Source organism: Thunnus thynnus, chromosome 8, assembly GCF_963924715.1.
Source record: "Thunnus thynnus chromosome 8, fThuThy2.1, whole genome shotgun sequence".
NCBI classification, from domain to species: Eukaryota; Metazoa; Chordata; class Actinopteri; order Scombriformes; family Scombridae; genus Thunnus; species Thunnus thynnus.
In genome coordinates, this window is record NC_089524.1 from 11,651,077 (window position 1) to 11,666,185 (window position 15,109).

At 40.7% G+C, this 15,109-nt stretch overlaps 1 protein-coding gene across 5 annotated transcripts in view; it reads right to left on the bottom strand.

Moving 5' to 3' along the window:
- adamts10 (ADAM metallopeptidase with thrombospondin type 1 motif, 10) overlaps positions 1-15,109 on the bottom strand; it is a 59,904-nt gene that overhangs the window by 38,119 nt on the left and 6,676 nt on the right. For 3 of the 5 annotated variants that reach the window (XM_067596474.1, XM_067596472.1, XM_067596473.1), the window contains exons 2-5: positions 14,333-14,724; positions 5,655-5,794; positions 4,734-4,943; positions 172-340 (exon numbers count right to left, since the gene is read on the bottom strand). In XM_067596474.1, the coding sequence (XP_067452575.1) occupies positions 172-340; positions 4,734-4,943; positions 5,655-5,794; positions 14,333-14,435 (622 nt within the window). In that variant the 5' untranslated portion in view covers positions 14,436-14,724. Of the gene's footprint in view, positions 1-171; positions 341-4,733; positions 4,944-5,654; positions 5,795-14,332; positions 14,725-15,109 lie in introns of those variants that run through there. The other 2 variants (XM_067596476.1, XM_067596475.1) reach the window with 1 other exon arrangement.

Sequence of the window (15,109 nt, forward strand, 5' to 3'; positions counted from 1 at the left end):
TTTCAGCAACGCCCTGTACCACAGACTCGGTCACACCCAATCACAACTGGGAACTCAGACACGACCACAATCCTCTGCTATGCAAATCAGCCTGGGGTAGTTAAAGTTTACTCTTCCAGCCTGGACCTTACTGCTGCTACTAAAAAAGACCAGAATATCTCCTTCTCTTACCAATGACTCCACAAGATTGGCCCTTGTACTGATGGCGGAGGGATGACCGCTTGTAAACCACATGGGGGCGCCCCTCTGCTCTCTCCTCCCTCTCTGTCCTGGTCTGGTTATCTGGTGAGACAAGGGGTTCAATCAGGTACTCCTCTCCCCCTGCAACAATCACCCCCTGCTGCAGAGAGACAGATACGTAGAATAGAAAATAGAATAAAATAGAATAACAGGGATAGTTGCCATCATGATACACATATCACAAACTTTACAGTGCAAATCTTTACTCATTATCCCACTGATGTTTACTGCCAAATATGGATAGTAAAGGGTAATACAGCTGTTAATACAGATATTTCCATCAATGAAAGGACTATACTCTCAATACTGAAAGAAGAATGGGCAACAAAGCAGCAGGGTAAGTTAAGGTGAGGAAGAGGAGAAGCCGAGGCCCCCTGTGGGATCTGACAGCTGCAGCAGAGGAGGAGACTTCTAATGCAGCAGATCTTGAGCTCAGTATTTAGTGTTGTTGCAGTTGTTGCCCTCCGTTTATGATTATTGCTTATCTTGTTTATTTTAGAGGCAGCACTTGTCTGTATTGATCAGAGAGCGTTACGTTTGATAAACGAAGATTTTTCATTCACATTTGGATTACATGCAAGGTGCGACAAGATTCTAAAGCTTTTTTTTCTGCAGGGCCTTACCTCTGATTTTTTCCCCGCAACAACTAAGAAACAAAAATAACAAAGCAATAATACAAACACCTATGAAGAAATATCGAATATCGAACAGTCCAGCGCCTGACTTCAATGGTAAAATCTGTGGCATCATGCACCTGCTTGAAGCTAAGGATGCACCAAACCACCGGTATCTGCCGATATTGATCTGATACCACTGCTCTCTTCTGACTGCATGTAAGATCTACATTCCTCACTACGCCATCATTTTTATGTAAAGTAACATGAGGTCAGGGATTCCTGTGGCGCTAAAAAGTGCGAATGAAAGAATGTGACTGATAGTGGAAACACTGAATTATCTAATGACTTTGACAAATTACTGTATTTAATTTAACTGATACTCAGTCCACTTCATTGAAGTCAGTATCGGCGCTGATACCGATCCGGGGAATCAGATCAGTGCATCCCAACTTGAAGCAGAGATGTGCTGATGAACACAATGATGAAGAAAAACAGAAAGCAGCTAAAGAGCTTCATTTGGATCATTTGAGAAGTAAGTGACTGAACTTAACATTGTAGACAGTTACATCATTTGATGATGTTTGATTATTAACTAAGAATATAAAAACATGTTATAACTAACAACGTCTAATAACTGTAAAAACAAAAAAATTGTAATAGACTGCTATGCCCTAGTGAGTAATAAACTATAAACTATATATAATGTGATTAGATTTAACAGGAGAAGCCAGGGCAGAACTGATCATTTGAATTTTAAAATTGAAATATTAATATCGTCTTTATCTGGTTTTCTCTTCAAACCTCCAAACCATTTTATTACCACCAATTATTATTCTTTTATAAAAAAAATCAGTTTTACAGTAACATTTTAATTAAATATTTAGGTTACGTTGTTCTAACAGTTATTGAATATTAGCAGCAAGTTAGTAAGATATATGAAATTCAATTCTTTAGCATAAATGTTGACATACAGGTAAAATGATACGTCACCTATCATTATTACTCAGTGCAAGTTTCTTATTTCTTATAAGTATTAGAGATATGACTTAATCATCATTATATCACTCTTTGGTCACACTGTCCCACTACAAACACTGTCCCCCTCATAGGGTCCTTTGTTGGTGAACTGTGGACCCGCACTACACACACACACACACACACACACACACACACACACAGACAAACACACGTGAGAGCATGAAAGAGGGAAAGAGAGCGAGAAAAATGAGAGGGTGAGACAGAGAGCGATACACTAACATTCACTTTGATTCCACTCAGATGTGTTGGAGCCGGTCAGAACGAGTGTCTCCCCTCGACTCACCGCGGCAGCTTTCAAAGAGCATCTAATCCCATAATAAAGTTAGTAATGCTCCCCTGGACACACCGCCCGCTCGCTGTTGAATGTGTTCATGCTGGTCTGACCAACAGTAATTACGTGTGCGGCTTATTAACGCTTTGTGAACACATCTAATCCTCAACTGTGTATACAACTGTTATTGTGAGGCCTGCTGTTTGCAGTGAGAGGGTACACAGATACACTGTGCTATGACTGCAGGAAAAAAAAACAAAATGATGCACCGCAATTCAGAATATCCACTCAAGTGATTCGGTGGCGGGGTTTAACTCTGATCTCTTAGTGTGGGGCATCAACAAGCAGATGCCAGTCCTCTGTGGTGGTGTGCTGAGTTGACTTCATGAGAATAGGAAGCAGATGAAATGGAACTGATGCTTTACAAAGTGATAAACAAACCCGCTTTGGAAAGCTCTTAAAATTTCCAGAAGGTTAAAACCAGGTTCTTATTTTTGCCTTCTGTAACCTGCCTTGTTGACTACAGCTTGAGTTAATAATCTCCTACATTTCCCAGACTGCCTTTGAACACAAGAGAACATGCCAGAACAAGCTGCATTCAGGTAGACGTTAAAGACCTTGGTATGCTTCAAACGAAGTACTCGCTGGTGTCTGAAACTCCCTCTCTTACATCTTTTTCCTCTGCCAGAATTGGGAGGTGGGGGGGGCCGCATCCTGCAATTTTCATAACTTCTCGAAACCGATAATCCGACCAGCACACCCATTTAGATGAGAGATAGGCGAGGTGTGACTGAAATAAGCAGGGTTTGAACTTCCTTCACTAGCTCTCTTATTTTCCTTCTTCAAATAACTGTACTTCCATCAGTTTTTCATGTGACACAGCTGAGCGCAACACCATGAATGGAGAGACTGTCCCAAAATATGTGTAGTTATTATTATTTGCACAATCTATTGCACCTCGCCCCTCTTTCTAAATACAGCCTTGAATACAAATGTGACCTTTCAGAACAGGCTCAAGCCTTTAGATGTGGTTGGACAACACATCATAAACTTAATTTGATACATGTACACAGATGCCAGTTAATGTCATATCACATCTGACTTATCGTAATCACTAGTTTTAGGCTTGTAAATAATGCTCTCATCATCCAAGTCGTAATTAAGACTGGGAAACTTTTGCCAAAAGCTCCGATATACCCAACTTGAACTAAATTTATTGGATACACAACTGTATTGTCAATGCAATGTATTTTTAAACTCTCACATGACCAACATTACAGTCAGACGTGAACATTAATCTTTCCCATCTCTGCTGTCAGTCCCATATGATGTGAATGAGTTATAAATCCATATGAGAGCAATGGTGATGGTAAAGTAAGTGCAGATTTCTTTTAGCTGCGTTCTAGTCTATTAATGCTACTGTTGGTGGAGAACATTAGCAGCCCTCGTTCTTCTACAGCTGATGCATCCCTAAATTATTGTTAAAGGAATAGTTTAAGATTTTGGGAAATACACTCATTTGCTTTCTTTCCAAGAGTTCAATGAGAAAATCAGTACCAATTTCATGTCTGTATGGTAAAGTAGCCGGTTAGATGATCTTTGCTGTGACTTGAGTCTCGAGTTTTGCATCACAACTCCTCCTTCAGGCTTCATGGTGGGAACCACACATGTAGATACCATCCGTTCACCTTCTCTGGGGCTCACAAAAACATGGTGGTCGGAACCAAAAATCTTGGACTCATCAGACCAAAGTACAGATTTCCACTGGTCTAATGTCGATTCACTGTGTTTCTTGGCCCAAGTAATTCTCTTCTTCTCATTGGTCTCCCTCAGTAGTGGTTTCTTTGCAGCAATTCGACCATAAAGGTCTGATTCACACAGTTTCCTCCAAACAGTTGATGTTGAGATGTGTCTGCTACTTGAACTCTGGGAAGCATTGATGTGGGCTCTAATCTGAGGTGCCGTTAATTGGCATTTTCTGAGGCTGGTAACTCTAATGAACTTATCCTCCGCAGCAGAGGTAACTCTTCCTTTCGTGCGGATACGCGAGCGAGATACAAACAAGATACAACCTGTTAATTTGTGAGCTTCAGAGGTGCTGGTACATGGATTTTTTTAACATTTGGACCGAGCCAAGCTAGCTGTTTCCCACTGCTTCTGGTCTTTATGCTAAGCTAAGCTAACTGTCTCCTGGCTGTAGCTTTACATTGAACGGACAGATATGAGAGTGCATTCAATCTTCTCATGTAACTCTTGGCAATAAATCGAATATGCACATTTCCCAAAATGTCAAACTATTCCTTTAAGCGCAGGTGCACATTTTTAACAAGAATACCACACATCTTTTCTTTGAGAAATTTAGTTCCAGGTCATTTCAGTTTCTGAGGACCACACCTGTGGACTTGGCCAAAGATGAAGGCCGGCTTTAGGACTCAAGGTTTGTTAAAATTTCATGCTTTGATGTTGGAATCAAGCATTTCTGACCCATTAGTCGCTGAGCCAGCACTGCTGCTGCTGCTGCTGACCTCACTCAGTGTATTAGCAGTGGATTAGACTTGAAGTCTTACCAGGCCGTTACAGTTGCTGAGGGCCACTTTGCTGGAGTGCGGCTGGTCTTGGAGGTGTCCTACATAGTGGCAGTGGGGAGAGTAAGGGTGACTCCAGGCTAATCGACCTCTCTTCCAGTACTCCACCCTGAACTGCCGGGACAGCAGACCTCCCTGCAGCGTCAGGTTCAGCAGGAAGTTGTTACGTGATGTGGACAGCTGGTAGAAGAGCTAAGAGATAGAGAAAAAGAGAGAGTTCAGTTTATAAATACTGTTGGTTCAGAAACTTAAAGGACAGGTTCACAGTTTTTCAAGTCTGTCTTAAAACAATAGTCAGGTGCCCATATAAGTGATGGAGGCCAAAATCCACAAGCCTCCTTCTGTGCAAAAAAGTATTTAAAAGTTTATCTGAAGCTAATATGAATCTTCAACCGTCCAAATGAGTAAAATCAAGCAGATATCTTTCAACATTAGTCTTCTTAGCGCCAAGGTCCCTCTTTTTGATACTATACTTCCACCGCAGCTCAACAGGGAAACACTGTCTGAGGAAACACAAAGAGGGAATTTGATGCTAAAAAGACTGTAAATGTGGCAGATATCCACTTGATCTGATTAACTCAGACTGCTGAAGCCTCATATGAGCTTCAGATAAACTTTTAAATGCGTTTTTGCACAAAATGACGGTGAATGATGATGATGTGGATTTTGGCCCCCATCGATTACATTGAAAGCGCATTTGAAGGGGATCTTTTCATAGCCAGTATGAACAGGAGGAATGATTACAGCAAGGAAAAACCTCTTTCAGTGTTCGTATAAGGGACACCTGACTGTTGTTTTAAGACAGACTTGAAAAATTGTGAACCGTCCTTTCAGTAGATTCAAGAGTAATTTACACATGTGTATAAAAGACAAAAACTGAAACTATTTCAAAAAGCATAATACAGAGTCTGGCGGCTTGTCTTCAGTGCTGCGTCTTCTTCTGTGGTGGTGTTGAGACGTTGCTGTGTCCAGCGTCTCGCCATCGGGTCCTACACGTACTGGGATGGCAATCTCATACTGGCCTAGACTGGACAGGAAGGCAGCTAGAGAGGGAGAAATAAAGAAGGCATAAAACAAAACAAAATCAGAGTTTAACTTAATAAGGCCAGAATTCAGCTTAATCTAATTGACTCTAATTAAAAACAGTTGAGGATTTGAGACTTGCTTATTTTGAACAGCGCTATGGGGCTTTTTTGTTGAGAGAATAACCCAGTTGGCAAAAAGAAACTTGCAGACTTTTTGGCCCATTGCTGACAAGGCAGCTCCACTCCAAGTGCCCCCCTCATGTATGAGGCCAAAGGGATGTTGCCATGGTTACCCTGAAACTGTATACTTCCTGTCTGTCCCAGTCTGTGCTGGGGCCTGGTGGAGATTTATTGTCCAAACACACACACAGCTTCAAATAGCCAACGTCAGCTAACTAACGGGGAAGGGTCACCAGCAAATGAGCCCAGTTTTCATCAAACCTTTGGCCTCAGTTAGTAGAGAAGCAGCCCCTTCCCACACAGAGTAAATACCTAGAGATCAGAGTTCCCTGGTACAGGCTTGGAGAGCTCTGTACCGGGAAAAAAAACACTCTGTAGGCAAGGGATAGGTTTGGCTTGGATAAACAACAAGCACAATTACAAACGCTGCCTTCAAATGGAACTCGTGAGGTTGTACTGTATTTTCGACATGGGAAGCTGAGTACAAAATATGCACGGCGTTCAAACGGTTTAAGTCATGAGAAGACAGTTGTTTGGCGGCTTAACAACAGAAATGAATGGTGCCTTGATCCTTTTCCAAAAATAGTGAATGGGTTAGCATTTTTTTTTTGCATTTTAATATCATGTCTAATTTTCTTCCCTCACTATGTAGAGGTGCACAGCTCTGCAGCGAGTTAAACGCACTTTCCAGTAAAGGTTCAGGAAGGTGGAATGGCCTGTGTTTGGCCACTGATATTTGTTACAAATTGAAAAAAGATGCAATACAAGTGAACAAGACTTTGACTCAAGGTTTTGTTTGTTTGTTCTTGCTTTTTTTCATTACCTGACCTCCACACCTACCTGCACATATGCTCCCAATTCACTTATCAGCTCCTCGTTCTTGCCCGTAAGCCATACTACTCAATGAGATCATCTCCCAGCCATACTTTTGTCTGATTATCCTGCCTGCCTTGTTTTTTGGCCCTTGTCTGCCTCTTCTTGCTTTTACCTTACTTATTCTGTCTGTTAATATTGTGTCTGAGTCCTCACCTTGTTTCACTGAATCATTTACTGTTACATAAAATTAGTACGGTAACAAAAAACAACTGGATTCATAAATTCACTTGGTTCATATTGGTTTACAAAATCCTGTACTGGTCTGGCAATATAGTCAGAGTCCACAAGAAAAATAAAATATATAAGATTAGCAATAGCTACACAATAAATAAGCTTAAGTGACCTAAAATGTCGCATTAACTAGCAGCTTATTAGCTTCAGACAGACTATCCGCAGGTTGGTGGGGTGTATAATCTTGTTTCAGTGCTTACTTTTTTGTTTTTTGGCTAAAAACAGACGCCTTTCACATTACATTTATTTGGTCCATTCAGAAAACTAATGAGTAGAGAGCAAAACATCTGATGACAACTTTTTGGAAAACATTGGGCTGACATTTTTTAAAATGTGTGTAGGTCAGATCTCAACTTGTGAGCTCAATCTAGTTGAAACATTTCACTTGTGCAGTATTGAAATCATATCAGTGGGTGACTCAAATTCTCTCAAATGGACAAAAGAAAAGGCACCAACACCCCATCAGCTCTGTTCCTCACACTCTGTTTCCCACAACACATTAATCCTGTTCTCACAAACCACAGCAAGTAACCAGGCAGGTGGTATTACCATAACATTTAAAGCACAGGAAAAGCTCCTGTAGAGAATGAAGGAAGGGTGTTAATAAAGTAGATATAACTAAGCTCCATGGAAGAAATTAATGAGACCTCACACAGAATAAACTCTACACTAATGAAAATAGGAAAACAAATTAGTCCGTCTTTTGAACTAAAGGTTTGAGCGGAAAAAAAAAAAAACCCACTTAAGCCTCTTCACAGGATTTCCAACCAATCCCTCTCGCTCCCACAGAAAATCTGTCTGTTCTAATCCACAGGGGAACGAAGACACATGTAGATCTAGTGAACTTTCCTAATCTTAACAAATTAAAAACTGTAAATTAAGCCACCTTTTAGAAGATGTTAACTCCAAACAAGCTTTATAAAACACCTTTAACAGTTAAAGAAACATATACTGTATAATCCACTTGAGGCAGTAGGAACTAAAAGTAGATCAAATCATTATCGTGTCCGTGTTTCTTTGATAGCTGATTGTTTCCTACAGCAAGAGATACAGACCAGATGTTGGAACATTAGACTTCAGAACAACAGTGTTGGTGTTGTTGTTTACAGAGCAAAACCACAATATGTAAAACAGTGTCTTAATCACATTCTGACAATTACGGTTTACTAGAGGACAAGACGCTTATGTACATGGATAAACGCAGTGATAGTAGCCTAATATTTCATCCTACAGAGATGATAACCTACACACCACATCACAGCAAACAGATGCCAAACCTGTTGAGAGAGCCGTCTAGTTTAAAGACTCGGAGAAGATGGATGAGGGAAGCTTTTAGAGGTTTTACGACTGGATTTATCAAAATACTTGTTTCTCTGTTACATGTTACTCCAACTCTTAATTTATTTCTTGATCAAATCCTTCCTTCCTTCCTTCCCCTGGAGGAGTTCAGTCAGACAACTCTAGTTTGAAATGTTTCCCGCTCTCCGCAGATATGTTTGCACAGAGATACAAGGGAGTGATGAGTAAATGTTTCCCCCCTTGCCGAAGGCTGCAGGTGGATGCTGGGGTGATGGTGGGGCTGAATGAGCGGGCAGCGATACTGTGGTTCAGAGCAGCAGCAGCATTGGCATAGCAGAGGGAGAGATGGGAAATTTTGCAGCTTAAATAGACCGCCTAATTGGGAGGGTGCATTTGGTAGATGGTAGATGTCACGTGTGTATGTAGCTCAAGCTGACTGTCTGAACTGACAACGCAGGTTTTGCTCCATTTGTCATCGGAAAACAAAAAATTGTGGACATACTTTCTATGGTTTTTGGTTATCTTTTATCTTGTATTTAGAAAATGCAAAATGCAATAAAAGAGTAGATGTTTTGTTACAAGAAATATTGTTTAATGGACTTTTTTGTAAAGACGTACAGTACATTTGGCTTATTGTATATAACTGAAGTGCTGGTTTTTTCGTCTGTTTGTGGCCTGGATGGATGAAATGTGCGGACTGCATTGTTTGTAGTATCTACAGTTTGATGAAATGGAAAATAATAATAAGTAAGTATATAAGTAAGTATATTAAATGACTGCTACATGTAATCCATTACTTTCTGAACCTGTTTGGGATCTTGCAGTAATTCAGGGACAGTCACCTGATAAACCTGGTGGGCCACTGCAGAAAACAATCCCGAAAAAATACAATATATCTGTTAATCATTTACATCACATCTCATCGCTTGTTCTATCCTACCTCCCATTTACACCTGCACACAATTATGCCCATTCTGTCTTCTCTAATCACCCCTGACAGTATAAACGAGAGCACATTTCTAACAAACTGAGCCCGTTTCAACTAGAGCAGGAATGATTTATCGATTAGTCAATCGAGAGAAAACTAGTCGGCAACAATTTTAACAATCGATTCATCTTGTCTGTGATTTTTCAAACAAAAAAACACCACAAATTTTCTCTGTTTTATATCATTATAAACTAAATATCTTTGGGTTTTGGACTGTTGGTCCAAATGCAAATATATGCTCATCGACTGATTCAGCTTTTCAAAATGTTGAGTAGACATCAAAGCAAAACGCAAACAGAGACTGACGGTGGAAACATGTTTGCTAAATTTAACACTGGACACTCCCTGGCCAACAAGGTCACATACAGAAGCCTTTGTGCTGATAAATACACCCATCCACCCAAGAGCAGGGCATCTCCCTGGTTTCTGTTATCGCCAAATGAAAATAGTGGGAGGAAATACTCTGGATGGAAAAGTGTCCCTCCCTCCATCCCAGATCCACTTTCACAGCACCTCAGACTAAATGCTGCTCTGCCTCTTTTGAAACTGTTATAACAAGAGAGGGGGGGGGGGGGGGATCTGTCACAATTCACAATAAACTATGAGAGTGAAACATGCTGGAAGGAGTGCTCACCTTTAGATAATAATCCCATTAGAGGACATGACACTTGCTGTAGCTCTTCAGAAGAAAGGAACATTTATAAAGACAGTCACTAACAGCTGCTACCTCACTCTCACTTTGTCTATCCGTCTGTCTTTCTCTGCTCCTCCTGTCTGCACTCTGGGTGGCACATACTGGGACGTGATATATGACTGAATGTACTGCATATGTCCAAAAACGCGTGTACTTTTCGTCAAGAGCTGTTTTTCTTCTTTTCTTACTGCTGCAGTGTTATTTTCGTTTCGACAATAGTGTGCCTCCAACTTTGTGGCAACAGTTTGGGAAAGGCCCTTTCCTGTTTCAGCATAACAATGCCACAAGTGCACAAAGCCAAGTCCATAAAGATATTTTCTTTTTTTTTTGCCAGTTAAGTGTGGAAGAATTTGACTGGCCTGCACAGAGCTCTGACATCAATCCCAATGCCCTATCTTACGGTTGCTCTGAAATACATCATCATATATGGTGGGTGTAACGTTCAGCGCGTCCACGTACTTTTCGTCATGCAGTGAACGTGGATATAGGAACGATGCAGGAGGCCTTCCGACCCTTGTTACAGGAACAAGAAGAAGCTGAATTGCTCTCTATCCATCCCAACTGAGATGAATGACTGATGAAGTTATACGTTATATGAAATAAACTATGAATTAAACTGTAAATGTGTATAAATGGTGTATCATCCGAAGTAGAAATGACTCAACGCCGTGACCATGCTCACTTACTTAATTTGTGGGCTCTTTCAAAGCAGAACAAGACAAAAACACAAATGCTTTATAAAGTTCAAACCTCTAGCTACAGCCTGTCTGCATATTTGTCCTCTCACTCTTTCTACATAAACACACAGACACTAGCAAAATATACTGCACACAGCTGGACACCAAGTGACCCGGCAAACACAGGAGAGACATTTTTATGTTTCTAGTAATTTTCCCATTATTTCATTTGCTGTTGGAAGAGTTTTAATCAAAAATGACTTAAAGGGGTTATCATCTGTGTTAAGTTATCAGCCAAGGCCTGGACAGGAGACAAGTGCAAAGGGGAGAGAAAAAGAAAAAGAAAAAGAAAGAGGGAGAGCGAGTGTCAAAAAAAAGAGAGTTTAAGGTTTAGGACAAATGTGTTGTATGTCGCTTATGACAGAATCAAATCAAATCAAATCACAGTTTCTGCTACACATTTACAATATCGTTGCAATCAATGTTGGTCTTTTCCGTTTCCTCCTTAACGTTGCATTCAATTAGGTAACAGCACCCGCTCCAACAGAGCTGTGCGTGTTATGGGGCATAAATATACTAAACTCTACACAGAGATGATGCAGTAGACAGAAGAAAAATATGATAAACCTGGTTTTGTGCTGAATAAGACACAAAAAAATCTGATTTTCTGACCTTTTCGTTGCAGTTTTGAAAATGAGAAACATCTAATTTACCCTGATGACTTCTTGTTAACGCTTTTTGGCCACGTTGGGGAAACGGAGCGAATTTAAAAACACAGTATTGATTAATTATTTCCTTGTAAAGATATTATGGTGAATATTAGCAAACCTATTTACACGTCCATCAAACACGGAGCAACATTAGCATTCATTTAGAGTTGTGCGTCTGTCCAACCAACAATTGTCCAGCTCAATATTCAATCTCATTTTAGCTCGGTTCTTAATTTCCACCAACTCATGAGGTCTCAAGATCGTCTCTGCACGTCCAAAACAATGATATCAGGTGCGTAGGCAAAAAGGCATCAACTCCTGAGGAAAATATCTCGATCTTTAGCTGCTAAATGCTCCACAATGTTCACCAGCTACTCGCTAACTTTGTCTATTTGCCGTTTGATGCTGACAGGTAGCGTACAGTGGGTTTAAAAGTGCTTTTTTGCTGACAGCTGTTGCCTGCTGAGGCTGAAAACTACGCTGACGAGAGGGGAGTTTGAAATCAAAATAAGGGCCCAAAAGACACTAAAACCCGAAATAATTAACCTATAACTAACTAACTAACCTAATAACTAACCTAAATAATTCTCTGTGAGTTAATAACTACAAACGACCCCTTTCACATTACACATTCAATCCATTGTTTATAAAAAAAATATTGATTAGTGCAGCTTTAAAAACCGAACTGTGTGTACCTGTCCATAAGATGACTATGGAGAAGGGAGCCATGTCAGGGTTCAAGGGGTGGGATTCTTAAAGGAAGCAGGGTGGCAGACTACTGGAGACGGATGACTGTGAGGGTTCAGAGGTTAAGTTTAGGATATACACAATCACAGCCTTGTTCAGGGTGACGAGACACGGACACTCAGGGAATTTATGTCTTTGCCTTTAGGGGATTTCAGTAACTCTAGCTTCAGTGTGTACGTGAGAGAGACGGAGAGAGGCCGAGAAACTGTGCGGTGAGAGGTGAGGAGGGCGGGCACGTGGATGTGCCACAGCCACATGATTGGTGGAAGCAGAGTTCAAGTTCAGCAGTCGAGACCTGCAGGCCTGGAGTGTGCCTCCGCCGTCAGACAGCCGGGTCAGGCCTGAGTCATTTGCTACGGCCCATTTGCCTCAACTCTTTCTCATCTGAGAACCACGCACATGAATTATAAATAAAACAATTACAGTGTACTGTAATGGTTTAGGTTGCAGATGGTGATCGTTAAATTACAATAAAACTGAAATTAAATAGAAATTAAAAAAGTATTTATTCTGAACTTCTAAATATGGGTAGCATTGAGAGCCGAGGTTGTTTTTTTTTTTTTTTTACCAAAATGAAAAACAGATTTCACTCACGACCATAAAATATATTAAAGTAACTCGCAGTATAAAGTCAACATCACAGACAATAAACCAATCATGATTTCCCACTATTTTTAAAGACCTTAAACAATAAAGTCTCTGCTTTTAATAGTGTGTTCAAAATGCAGGTGTCTCCTGACTGACACAGGGGTAAACCTGCATTTTTTGTTGGTCTCAGTAGGTAAACTATGTAAATATACATATATTTATTTATTTATATACAGTCTATGATCAATTTTCATAATCCAACTTGGTCTGCTCCGGACTATGGAAACAAACAGTCTGATACTTTGGTGGGAAAGGGTAAACATATGTTTCTATAATAACTGTAGGACCACTATAACTAACCGCTAACATTAGACAGCCATGAAGATGCATTAGTTGTGGTCACAGTAGCTCTCAGAGCATCTTTGTATTTTCTCTGTCCTGTGCTGTTTACTCACAGACATTTTGTTCTCAGGAGTCAGGATATAATAAAGACTTAAGACTATAGGAGGTAAAAAAAAGCTCTCAGAGCTACTGAGTTAACTGTCAGTTAGCTCTGTCGCTAACAGGACAATAAAGCCATAAGACGTATTTGTACAAGCAGTCCTGTCTCATAATAACCGTCTGTAAATCATTCCTTTTTGAGGAACAGTTAATACTGCGACAGAGGAGGGTTAAATAAAAATGAAAATGGTGCAGTTGGTCAAAAGCGCTAATTTGCTCGTCAAAGCTCACCAAAGTTGAACTTGACGCAAAAAATTTACACTAATTTACTTTACTGTTGTGAGCGAATCCACTGACTGTGATGATTCTAAAAATGAAATGAACTGATTACGCAGCAAGAAGTTCTTGTATGGCTGCTGGTGTTCAGTAGGAATTAAACATTTGAGAACTTCAGCTCCTTTTGTAAAATGAAAAACATGTAATTCTCAAATTCAGGTATTGAAAAAACACCAGTTTGGTATCAGTAATGGTACCCAAACTCAGGTATCGTATATTAGTATAAAAGAAAATCAAATGTCTTGTTTTGTCTTGTGTGAATGATGACAACTTGAGCTGCAATGATAAGTTGATTAATCAATAAGTTAATCAACAGAAAATTAATCAGCAACTATTTTGATAATCGACTAATTGTTTTGAGACATTTTTTTAAGAAAAAATGCTAAAATTCTCTGAATCCAGCTTCTTAAATGTGAATATTTTCTGATTCCTTTAGTCCTGAATGAACTAAACTGTTTTTAGGTTGAGGATTGTCGGTCGGGACAAAATAAGACATTTGAGGACGTCATCTAATCTAATTGATTAATTGAGAAAGTAATTGACAGATTAATTGATAATGAAAATAATCGTTAGCTACGGCAATAATGACAACCACAGATTCCACAGACTCAGTAAAGAAGTCTTGTATGAACAGGTCCAAATGAGCCCAGGTAGATTATCCAGTGTCAATGTGTGTGTGTGTGTGTGTGTGTGTGTGTGTGAAAGTCAGCCTGATGGATGTAACCTCCCTGTCACAGTTGACGTTCTGGTTTACGACTAGAAGCTAAATCGTAAATCGCCTCCTCTCACCTTGTGACTGAGCGAACTCATCTCTGTGACCTCCTGCGACCTCGGTGGCAACCATGACGATGATGACAGTGCAGACCAGACCAGTCCTCCATAGCGTTTCCATGGTTACTACAGTAGTAGCTATAGTAACAGAATTCAGTGCAGTAGTCCCCGGGCCTCTGTCCCAACATGTCTCCAGCCCTCTCGGATGCCCCCTCGCCTAGCAGTGGGACAGCTCAGCGCTCTGTTGGGCCATGGCTGCAGGAAGAGTGGACAGTTCAGACAGACATAGCAGCCTCTACAGTGTGTCGGTCAGCGAGTGGTGGTGAATCCTCATAGACGTAGAAAAGGCCTGGATGGATCCTCAAAAGGGGCTCAGCAGCAACGGTAGGTTTAGACTCGTCTCTGTAGCCCTGTAGAGGAGAAATTGTTCAGTGACTTTAAGAGGAAAGGCAGAGAAGGGAGTGAAAGGGAGGGGAGAGACAGATTTAGGCTTCATCTCAAAGAGGAGGGAGGAACAAGGCAGACATAGTGAAACCCAGACTAAGAGAGAGAGAGAGAAAGAGAGAGAGAGAGAGAGAGAGAGAGCATGAGATCCCGTTGACCCGTGCAGTTCCCAGTCTAACAAGACACATCTACCCAGTTCATACTCAGTGTCCAGTGAAGGACCGCCCAGTCTTGCATTGTTCTTTCAGCTAATCAATCTTGGCTTTGGCAAAGGGCAAACACCCTGTCTTTCACTCTGATGACCAGAGACAACAGCAGGTCCCAACCTGGGGCCCCTGAGGCCCTGCTCTT